Raw genomic sequence first — 11,926 nt, forward strand, 5'->3', positions numbered from 1 at the left:
ATAACACAGCTCCCCATACAGCTCCACGCATGTGCCCTGACTTACATGGCACTGACCAAGTTATCTAACCTCACTGAGCCTTAGCTACCTCCCCCTCAAATGGGGATTCTAGGGCTGCTGACTCGTAGGATGGTTGGAGGATTCAGTGTGGCAGAGCATGGAAGGCCCTTAGAACACTGCCTGCATTGGGTAAGTGCTCAGTGAGCCTGGATCTTGGTGTTTTTTTGTTTTGTTTTGTTTTGTTTTGTTTTGTTTTTTTGTTTTTTTGTTTTTTTGTTTTTTTTTGATCTTGGTGTTTTTGATGTTAGTTACTGAGAAGGGTTCCATCAGTAACCTCCTGGAGCTAGCTAGCTTCATGACTCCTATAGACTCAGAAGGCCTGCATGACCTCTTCAGCAGAAGTTCTTAAACAAGAATGAATAGAAGGAGCCCAGTTAAGGTCTTCAGACAACCTGCCAGGCTTTTCCACCTCATAATGATATCTAAAAAATATGCAGTGGGAACATTTCCTACATAAAACTCCCTGGAACGTGGCAATCCTTAGTACCTGCTACTGGGTGCAGCATGACTCTGAGCAAGAGACAGATGGCCTCCCACCTCCTGGCCTGTTTCCAAGGGTAGAGAACCCAGCCAGGCCTGCTGCTGATGGCCAAGCCCTCAGTCCCGCCACACTGGCCCACAGCTCAGGCAGCCTGCCCTGGAGGGGAGGGTTTCTCCCAAACCTGGGCTTCTCAGACTCAACAGAAGCTTCCCCAGGGTCCTTTCCTTGAAGCCAGAACTCTGTGGCTCCACTTAAAACAAAATGAGTTCAAGCTAGATTCAGTTAGCTAGTGTGCAATGATTACTTGAGTAAACATTCCAAATTTATTACATTTAAACATGTTTGTTTTAGCGAGTTAATCAAATTCAATCTAATGCATTTTGTCATGTGTCTCTAACAGATAAGGATTACTTCTTAATATAATCACAATTCCATTATCACATGTGACAGAACTAACAGTTTCTTAATATTACCCAGTATCCAGACTGTGTTCATATTTTCCCCGTCATCTCAAAATGTTGTCCTACATTTCAGTTGTTTGACTCAATCAAACAAGGTCCAAGCCCTGCTTTGGTTAGTAATGTGTCTAGTAATTCTTGTATAATCTTAGCAATTCTCCCTCCTTTCTCCCTTTTTCTTCCATCCTATTTACTTGTCGAAGAAATTCTGGTTATTTGTCCTGTAGAAATTTCCTCTCTTCTGGATCTGTCTGGTTGCAGCCTCCTGGGGGTGCTTTACTGTGTTTTTCTAATTGCCATATTTCCTTTAAACAAGTAGTTAGATCACTGTTACTTGATTAAATGCAGGTTCAGTTTTTCAAATCTTTCAATTTTTTATCATCAAGACCATGAAATCACATCAAGATGCATTGTAATGTCAAGTTGTTCCAATTTTAAAGACTTTATTTATTATTATTAAGTAGGCTCCACGCCCAGTGGAGAGCCCAGCATTGGACTCGAATGCACCAACCCCAAGATCAAGAGTCAGATGCTTAGCCAACTCAGCCACCCAGGTGCCGCTTTTAAAGATCTTGAATTGATCTTTGGATTCAAGTGTTGTTACCCTATTCCATCTGTTTTCAAATTCTGCATCGACCTTTCACCTAAAAATGTGAACAGCTGTTGATGATACTCTTGCCTACATCAACTATTTCATTGAGAATTACAAAATGGTGATTTCTAAATTCTACCATTCTTTGCACATTTGTTGGCTGGAACTCTTTTTTTTTTTTTTTTTTTTTTTTTTTTTAATCAAGCTTGCCCCCATCAATTACTTGATTACCCTAAATTCACTTTGAATGTTTGAACTAGGAAGTCAGGGTAAAGTCTTGGTCCTCTTTCTTTAATTCTTCACTCTTCAGATAGTGAGGTGGTGCTCTAGCAAACTTCCAAAAGTAGCCAGTGAATTTGTCTTAAGTGTTATTATGAACTCATGGATTTTTTTTATTGTTATAATTTAATCCATTTGTTATTCTTTTGTATGCTCAAGTGTTCACCTTTGGACAGCGGCCATCCTTTCATATAACAATAGTCTTTGAATGCTTCCACTTTTCTGGTGCAACAAGATGCTCCATGCTCATCTTGTCCATTTCTTGCCTCAGCCCTGGAATCAACCACTTTTGTGGAGCCTGCTTCCTATTAATGGAAATGGTATTTAGAGATGATAGTTTGGGTGGATTCTTATTGTTCCTGAGATAGCCTTTGCTTCCAGCCCTTTATACTGGATAGAACTGAAGTATACATATTTGTAGAATTAAAATTAAATCATAAAATCATATTGGTTTTTCCAGATCAATGTTATAACAGTTTTTATTTAATTTCTTCAGTTTTGTTCTTCCTCTTGTGCTGAAACTTAGTTCCTAAATATATTAACATCATTACCTATTTGATTTATTCTGTAGTACACATCTAGTAGTTTCCAAATAGCAGTACTGATATTGTCACCACTACTAAGACAATTGAATGCACGTAGGGTTTTTTGGAAAACTGTCTGGCAGAACACTAGGTTTTTTAAAATCACTTGAAATAATTCTCTGTGTGGTTATGTCATCAACTTTATATATTCTTAGGTTCACTTTTTATTGCTTTCTTTTCTTAATGGTTTAATCTTATTTCAATTATGTAACATATTTCCATGATTCCAACATCAAAACTACCAACAGAGATGAATTTAGAGAAGTCTTGTGTCCAAGTCTACCCTTTCCCTCATCCCCTGCCCTTCTCCTAGGACTAGTCATTTTTGGGTAATCCTAGTTTATATTTCTAAATTATACAATGAATTGTTTTGTCTCTGAGCAGTCTTTAGATTTGTAAAAGTGCCCAAAATACTACTTTTGAACTACTTTGGTTTCTCCCAAATTTCTCTTTACAACTCACTCTTCTTTTGCACCCCTGGCTACCACCCATTTCCACCTCTCCCCACCCTCTAAAACTAAGTGAAAATTCTGTCTGTGCCCATCGCTCAGACTGTCTTGAAATTTTATACTTCTGCTTGTAACTGATCACTGCTAAGGATGGGAGGAAGCTCTCCACTTCTCTTTGCCGTGCAGCATGGCACATGGCACCCCAAGTGGATGCTTTCCTGTGCCCTCTGTTCGTGTCAGTAGCTGGCAGGTAACCTCTTGGCTCCAGGTGAGGAGGAAAAAGCTGGTTGGCTACAATGGAGAGAGCTTTTGAAATTGGCAAGGAGCAAGGCTAGCTCTCAGATATTTCTGTGCTCTGGCTACCTTTCCTATGGCGAGAAATCAAAACGAGCAAGTGCACACAAACTAGCATTAAGACATAAAAGGCAAATACACTGAACTTTGCCTTCCTCCTGAACCAAATTGCTTTTTGGATCAATCTTAGTTGGGACAGGAGAACAAACAAGATAATGATGATGGTGATGGTGATGATGGTGATGGGGGGGCAGGTGATGGTTTTTAAGATACCTGTCTTCCTTACCAAAAAAAAAAAGTTAAAAGCACGGAGGCCCCAACCAGGCTAGGAGCTGTCCCCAGGGCTGGCTACGGTTCCGCTGCCCCTCCACACACTGTCTTCCAGGTGCCTGTGCAGTCCTGGTTCGATGACATGACGGACACAGAGCTGCTGGACCTCATCCCCTTCTTTGAGGGCTTGAGCCGGGAAGACGACGTGTACAGCATGCTGCACAGACTCTGCAATAGGTAGCGCCGGCCTCTGCCTGCCTCCCGCCTGGTCGCTCTGGAGCCTCTGGCCTCGGGGATCCACCCAGCCTCAGCTCCCTGGGAGCGGAAAGTGAGGACACTCTGTGCTCCAGGCCACGAGGTCCACGTGGCCATACCTACCTGTTTTATTTTTTAAGAACAGAAACAACTATTTTAAAATGAACTCTTTTAACAGATTTCATAAAGGGACATGCATTTTACTGGATTTGCTTTTCGTAAAACATACCAAAAAGAAAAAAATGGAAAAAAAAAAAAAGCTTGATATCTATGAGACTTCCTATCAACTGTTCCCCACCCCCACCCCCCTCCAAGCAGACAACCTGTCCCTTTCTATCCCAGCTGGGAGCAGCTGACCCAACTCAGAATCTCTTTCCTACAGGATGAAGTGCCTTTTTGAATGTTATTTTAAGCTGAGAGTTAATTTTTCTACACAACATATTTCCAGACATCTTTTAGTCTTTTATTGTCTTAGATTCTCTAAAAAAAGACAAATATGACAATTTTCTAGAACCTGGGGGGTGGGGGGTGGCTAGGGATGGAGGTGAGTCATAGAAGCCTGTCTCCCAACAGGCGTGCTGCAGGGACAGGCTCCTGATAGGAGTCTCGGTGACCATGGCGGTGTCTCCATTAATCACTGACCCAGTTTGGAATGTATCCACGGTTGTGTGGCTCAACACTTTTGGAAACAATAGATACTTTTATATTATTATATTATTTCGGATGGTGACAGTTTTGTCTTGAGGTCACACTTCCCCCTTGAAAAGTGGCATCGTCACTTCCGCTTTCACACTACTGCCATACTTCTGTATGTTTTTTGTTTTGTTGTTGTCGTTCTGGGTGGAGCAGTTATAAGAAACTCTGAAACCCTTGGATATTTAAAGAGAAAAAAAATCTGTGTATTGATTTTTAAATTTTTCCTTTCCAAAAGCTGGATACACACGGAGCTGTTTGGGAATTTTCTTTGCTGCTACTGCGCTGCCACCAAATGGAATTGACCAGCGGCTGTTACACTGTTCTTTGCCACTGTGCCTATGCTCAGAATCCGCTCACTGCTAAGCTGCAGATTTGGACAGGGTCAGGAAAGTAGGTGTCCCGCTCCCCTGCAGACTGCACCAAGTGTACCCCTTCCCTGGCACTGGCCGTGGGAGTCCAGAAGGGAACAAAGACTCAAGGGCCAGCACACCACACAGGCGTGGCGTTCATTCTAGACCACAGTCAACATCAGATACTGTGATGAGCTGACTATTGTCCCTTGAGAACCCCTGGCCTCAACCAGCCACTGCACTGATGTGGCCCAGGTCTGCTCCTGGACTTCTCTCTTGAAGCACAGCCTATTTCTGAGCCAGGGTTAGGGAAACCTGTCCATATGTGGAACTCCTTGCCCTGAGCTGGGGAGAGGCAGGGTGCCCTCCCTGGGCTAGGGCTTCCCTTGCAGCCTTTCCCAGTGAGCTGTTTTAAGCAGTGCCATGTTCCTCGTTTGACAAGACAGTCTATAAAGTATTGCTCTTAAAAATAATTTAAAAGAACCCTTTCATGTCGGCACCATTGCCTTAGTCCTCTGTGGGTTGGGCCTCCGCCAGAGTTCTGTGGGAGCAACTGGCACTAACAAGTCTGGAGATGAGGGGGTCGGGGGGTGGTGAGGTAAAATTTTGTTCTTTTCATTTACAAAATAATGAAGCCAGCTGCCAATCACGTCCTCCCAAACAGCACTTTCAGCTGTGGACTGCCATGCATTTGGAAGAGAAGTATTCAGGGGTAACCAGGTGCCCCAGCATTCTGCATGTGCAGAATCCAGTAATCCCCATGCCAGTTCCAGTAGAAACAGCCCCATGCTAGGCATGACCACAGGGAACGGCAGTTTTACATGGCAGATCTGCATATGCCCTAAACCTTGATTTGGAAAACTAGTCATTAATGAACCCACTGCCTTAAATGTCTTGAATGTTGCAGTCAAGTGTCTGTCATGTGTTGAAACCCACACAAAAATCAGTCCTGGGAACAGCCTTTCACCCTCCCCCCTGCCCTTTCTCTGCTGGCATCATGAGACCTTCTCTGGAAAAGGGGGCAGAGAGGACTGAAATTCCAGAGTATTTCAGGGGAATCGAACCTAGGAACAGTGTCCCACTTCTGAGAGAGGGAGTGAAGACACTGGCAAGCTTGAGCCAGACACTGCACCTAGTAGTTCCTGAAACCGTGAGCGCCATTGCACGACTGTTGGGGATGGAGCCCGGTTCCAGCCATCGCAGACATAGAATGTCTCAGGGGGGCCAACAGACCCCCTGAGGGTTCTGGATTCTGTGCACCTTATTTGACCATACTCCAAAATGCCATTTTTATTTTAACCCTTTATTCTACTTTATGTACATAATCAGAATATCTATATCTCTCTATATATTTTTAACCATCTACATGTAAATGAAGCAATAGAATTCTAACATAAGGCCAAGAAATGAGATGAATGTTTGGGATTTATGTTTTTTAAGGTAAATACGGGTATTGTTTTTAATTATTACCTTTTATTAAATTGTGGGCTTTAAAACCTGATGAACCCTATTAGCTGTTTCTCTGTGCCATATGCTTCCCATGTTACCAAAATACCATCTCACCACCCCACTCTAACCAAAAGAGAAATCCAGCCTCCTGAGTTTCTTGTGTACCAGGTTAAAATATAGTCTCCCAGACAAGTATTTTTCTACATTAAGATCTGGGCCAAGATACCTTGGGTTGTGGACTCAGGCCCCTATGATGGGATGACATCTCTGGCCGGGCCTGAGTGGTGGTGCCCGGGCACATCTGAGGTTGTCACTGTTCTGTCTCCTGTTGCTCTGGAATCCTGTGTATTGGTCTGTGGCTTCACCCATTAGCTGTTTGTAAGCAGTGTATCTGTATCCTAAGGGGGAGGACCACTTGTCAACAGCCGATGGTTGGTGGGGAAGCTCCTTAGACACTGCAGTTTTGATGAGGTGACTTTGGAGACGTGAAGAGGCTATGATGACACTGACTTGTCATGGTCGCAGCATTTGAACTTCTGGTATAAAAAAGAAATCTGTAAATCTATAACCTGGCAACATTTTGCAATCCTATATTTTAAAGACAGCTCTCTAATAAAATCTAGAACCACACAGCCCTATATGGACAAACACTTGTGACGTTTGTGCCTCCGCTTTTAAAGGTGCTGTGATGGACAGCTGGCATGCCGGGGCTCCAGAGGAGTGGATGGCTTGAAGTGCTAGCAGTTACCTGAGCAGAATCTGTTGGCTGCCTCTGTACCTATCTCACTGTAAAATTGATGCTATTGTCTGTTCTGTTCCTTCTCCAGGGAGCTTCTCTAACCCCCCCCCCAGCCCCCTCCCCCGGTAGTGGAGATTCTGGTGCCTGGGTAGTCGTGGATTTCTGTTGGACATTTGAATGTGACAAACAAGCCAGCATTACATGGGAAATACTACATGTGGAATGTGCACGTTTCCAGGGGCGAGAGGGTTGCAATGATTTCCTTCCTGCCAAAAATAAACACGTGAAACTGCGCCCTCTTGTGGATGGACTGCTTCTGCGGCGCCTGCGCCTCCCGCTCTGAGTCGCGCTCTATCCGCTGCACCTGCACAGCCTCAGCCAGCGCCTCGGTCTCCTGGGGCCCCTGCTTCGTTCTGCAGGGCTTGGGTGGATGGGAGCAGGGGCGCAGCATCCCGGGAGCCACCGACCTGGACCCCAGGGGAGGCTGGAAAACCATCCCGCCCGCTCGATGTTAGGCTCCCTGGCGGTGTCTCCGCAGACAGAAGCAGCCTGGCTCGCTTTCCCTGCGCAGCGGCTTCCACGTGCAGCCCGAGAGCACCGCAGCCCCCGCCCCACCCCATAGGAGCCACCCGCTTCGTGTGCCGAGCGCGCTCTTAAACCCGGAGCCCGCGGCGCGCTGGCCCAATGCTGCGGTTACCAGCTGAAGCATGGCCAGGCATAGAGTGAGGATGGCCAAGACCGCGTTCTCACAGTGGGACGTCTACTCCAGGCACTGCCCTCAGCCCGGCCCCACAACCAGACAGACAAACAGCTGAGAATCGTGGCAGCCCCTGAAGCTGAGATGTCCCAGTGAATGTCCATAGGCCCTCCGAATAGGTGGGAAGGAAACGTACGTCATCAAGAGGTCACTTCTCTGGGACTTGGGCCTACTGAGATTTCACCTCCTGATGTTTCCTTGTTTGAGCACATATTTGTATTCCAGGACCAAAGAATGGACAGGAAGTCCGAGAGGGGAGCAGAAGGGAGGAATGGCTGGGGAAAGCCAGCCTGGGGAGACGGTTGAGCTAACCGGGGGTGCATCGGGGGCTTGTAGCTGAGTCCTTGGAGAAACTGGAATGCTCACATGGCAGGTCTCCTGTGCTGGGGCTGCCCGTGCTCAAGGCCCAGAGCCACCAACTGGCATGGTCACCAGCCTGATCTCCAAGGAGAATATACTGGGCCCTCCAGCACTCAGGAGGTTATGTGGCCTCCAGAGTTTTCCATCCCAAACTTCTATTACAGCCCCATCCCTTAGCTCAGTGATTCTTGGCTGTGGCTGGCCACTGGAATCACTTGAAGGCTCTTACATAAACAGATCCCTTAAGTCCACCCCAAACCATTTAAACCCCAAACCCTGAGACCGGGCATCACATTTTTAAGTGCCCCAAGGGGCTCAAAGTTTCAGGAAGGGCTGCAAACCCCTGTTCTGACTGGCTGTGGAGGTAAAGAAAGTCCCCCAAGGTGTTTCAGGTCTGACACCCAGGTATGGCAAAGGAGCCACAGGCAGGGTTTTGGGGAAATGGCATGTATTGCTTTACCTGAAAGCTCAGCCACATGTGTTCATTGCTAAAAGATCAGAAAACCCAGAAAGTTCCAAAGAAAACCCCACACGGGCACGGCGGGGCCTTTCTCAAGGCAGGGGTGAGGAATGGGTCCTAATAGGGCCACACCCGGCTGACAATTCCCTGCTTTGAGGTGGGGAGCAGAGTGGATCCCCCACTTCGTGTGAGAGCACTGGGTCACACTGCCCATCAACCTCACCGAGCCTTGCCACCCCCCACCCCGGTCCTGGCCCAGGCGGTGTCCCCACTGAGGGGGTCCACGACTGGCCAGGGTGACACATCCCCAGCAGCGGGAATGCAAAGCAGCAGCACCTCCTCGTCTGCAGGGGCCTGGGGCTCTTTTTTGAGCTGTCCTCGGACTCATGAGGCCCGTCAGAGTGGTGGCCCCACGGCACAGCCACAGACTCCTCTTCGTCTGGCCCTAGTGGTTCCCACCACCGCGCCCTCCGAGGGACCCTGTCACAGGGAGCCCACATGGGCCCGAGGCTGCTCTCCTGGGGCCAGGACGTGTCCAAGACTCCGGCCAAGCCTTCCTCCCCTGCTCTCCGGAGGGTCGCACCCCTTGCAGGACCTGGTGTCCACGAGGGGCAGCGCCCTGCGAGGGACTGATGAGACGAGAGCTGGGACGGCCAAGTGAGAAGCGGGGCTCGGGGACCCTGGGGCCACACCCACCTCTGTCACCGTGGGGCTGCGCGGTGCCAGGTCAGCCCTGAAGGAAAAAGTAGTGGCAAGAGAACCTGGGAACCCGCTGGGCGAGAGCGGGGTGGGCCGCAGGGTCCCCGGAGGCGGGAAGAGGTCCGTGGGACGAGTGGGTCAGAGCAGGGCTGTGCTGGCCGAGCAGGAGGAGCGGGCGGCCGAGCTCCCTTTTTGCTTAGGGGAGGAGGTGGGGAGAGGCTGGGCTTCCCCTCGTCCTTGTAGCACCCTGGTTACCTGGGAGCACTACCCTGAGCCTCGTTTCCTCTCTCTGGGTCATGCGTGTGATCCCATGAGCTGAAGATTGTCCACACCAGACACAAAGCGGAGCGCTTATCTGGGCCCCCGGGGACTGCCCCACAGTGGGGGGCCACTGCCATTTCTTTGGCCCTGAGGATCACAGGCCACAGGGGATGCCCACCATCCTGGAGTCGGGCAGTCGAGCACATACAAAGTCTCTGGTTTCCAGAGACCCAGAGAACTCTGGGGAGGGACCTCGGAGAGGTCCTTGTGCCCCCACTAAGCTGAGGCTGGATTGCACCAGGTGGGGTGTACGGCTCACAAGATGTGACCTGCCCTGCCCTCTCACAGGAGGACATGTCAGCTCAAGAAAAAGTCTGAGAAATGTGCCCAGAGTCACACAGCCAGTGGGCACTTGAACTGGGGCTGGAACCTGACTCAGGAAGGCTCGACTCCAGGCCTCCCCTTCAGAAAGGGTCCAGGCGATCAGAACGCAGGCCACAGGAGCTTATCAACAAATATTTATTAAGCAGCCATCGTGTGCCTGGCGCCATTCTACACGCAAGCTACAGCAGTAAGCAAGGCCCCGCTCGCAGGGACCTCACACCGCAGTTGGGGACACACACCTGGAACAAAGATCCAAATCAGTAAGGTTATCTGCTTCTGGAAGCAGTAGGAAGATGAGGAAAGTGGCGGGTGGCTGGGGAGTATGCTGTGTTAGCTAACATGGTCAGGGAAGGCCCCTCTGGGCAGGTGTCATTCTGGCTGAGGCCAGAATGCAGAAAAAGAGGCATGGGAAGGTTTCGGGGAGAGGCTTCTGGCAGAGGTAACAGCAAGTACAAAGTCCAGAGACTAGAATGAGGCTGGTGTCTTAAAGGACAATGAGAAAATTATAGCTAGAGCACAGTGAGGAAATGGGGGGAGTGAATGGAGATGCAGCCAGAGGGAGAGGCACTTTGGGGCTTTATTTTAGGGAAGCCACTGGAAGGTTTGAAGAAGGGGAATGGTGTGATCTATTTGTGGTTAAGAGATCCCTTTGGCAACTGTGGGGGGATGGACAAGGATGGACATAGGGGCCAGAGAGACCAGGAGACACAGAGAGAGGCTCCCACCCAACTGGTGAGAGGCTGGGTCCCAGAGCAGAGCAAGGAGGCCCAGCCAAGTTCAGGATCCAAGATGAACCAGACTGGCTAGTGGCCACCCTGTGCATGTGAGGGAAGGAGAGGAACCCAGGATGGCCCCCAGGTTTGGGGACATTCATAACATTTATTGGCCTTGGAGGGGCTTGACTGGGGATGTCAAGTGTGAGGTCAGATGCATCGGGAGAGATGTGACCCGACAGCTGAAGGATGAAGGGTGAGTTGGGGGTGGACGTTCAGAAGGAGAGGGAGTGGGTGTGGAAGAGACTGGTGTTTCCCTGGCATTTACATCCTGGGAAGAAAACAGACAAGGAACAGGAGCTACGGCCTGAGTTGTGTGGCCACTGACATTTCAAGGACCCAGCTGAGAGGGCAGAGTGGCCAGTGAGCTGGGGAGAACTCTTGGCCTGTGAGGTGTTTCCAGAGGAAGGGGTGGTCGGCAGGGTCCCTGGGTGGTTAGAGGGAGAGTAAGATGAACACAGGGAACAACCTGTTGTGGCAAGAGTGGGCATCGGTGACTAGGAAAGAGCCATTTCCAGGGCGTTCCAGAACAAAGGCCAAGCAGAGTGCAGGGAGGGGAGGATCTGCAGTGAGGACATGAGAAGTGAGGACACGGGATTTTGCTGAGCTTGGGGACCAAAGCGGTCAGGAAAACAGGAAACAGGCCTGCACAAGCACAAGCAGAGCCAAACACACACCGTCATAAAAAGGAACAGAGGATTGAACAGACATTGGCTCACACAGGAGTTCAGACACACACGGGGACTGACCAACTGTCCTGTGACACAGGCATCCCTTCAGTCACAGGGCCCGATTAGTTCTGTCAAATGCAGTCACGTCCTGGCAGGAGGTTGTACTAGGCAGGTGGACCGAGACTTCCTGGAGTCACCCCTTCTCTGTGACAGGGAGCCGTAGGTAGGAACGAGGACTGGACACGGGGAAAGAGGCTCGGTGCCAAAAGGCAGACTTCAGCAGTATGTCCTGGGAGAGGAGCCCCACTAGCTGGGCTGTGGCTAGGACTGAGACAGATGGCTGACAGTAAGGGGTGGCCTTGTTCCTGGAGTTTCTGAAATGTTCTATTTTCAGCACCTGCCCCACCCTACAATCAGGAAGGAAAGGAGGGAGCAGCCCGAGGTGTGGGAAAGGTGTCTTCCCTGCAAGGGCCAGGCTGGCCTCTCCCACCATGGGTATCCGAGTCCCCCGGGGGGGACGGTGCTGGGCAGCAAGGCCAAACTGGGAGCGCCCAGGATAGCAGAGATGCTAGAGGGAGCCCTGGCCACCTCCCCCACCTCCTGAA

The 11,926-nt window shown here is 49.5% G+C and overlaps 1 protein-coding gene across 5 annotated transcripts in view; it reads left to right on the forward strand.

Annotated features, from left to right (window-relative positions):
- CTDSPL (CTD small phosphatase like) overlaps positions 1-7,249 on the forward strand; it is a 116,347-nt gene extending 109,098 nt beyond the window's left edge. For 2 of the 5 annotated variants that reach the window (XM_041733575.1, XM_041733576.1), the window contains 2 exons: positions 3,583-3,704; positions 4,654-7,249. In XM_041733575.1, coding sequence (XP_041589509.1) covers positions 3,583-3,704; positions 4,654-4,720 — 189 coding nt within the window. In that variant the 3' untranslated portion in view covers positions 4,721-7,249. The other 3 variants (XM_041733577.1, XM_041733578.1, XM_041733579.1) reach the window with 2 other exon arrangements.
- Positions 7,250-11,926: the final 4,677 nt, after the last annotated feature.

The sequence above is a fragment of the Vulpes lagopus genome, chromosome 19, assembly GCF_018345385.1.
Source record: "Vulpes lagopus strain Blue_001 chromosome 19, ASM1834538v1, whole genome shotgun sequence".
Classification (NCBI taxonomy): domain Eukaryota; kingdom Metazoa; phylum Chordata; class Mammalia; order Carnivora; family Canidae; genus Vulpes; species Vulpes lagopus.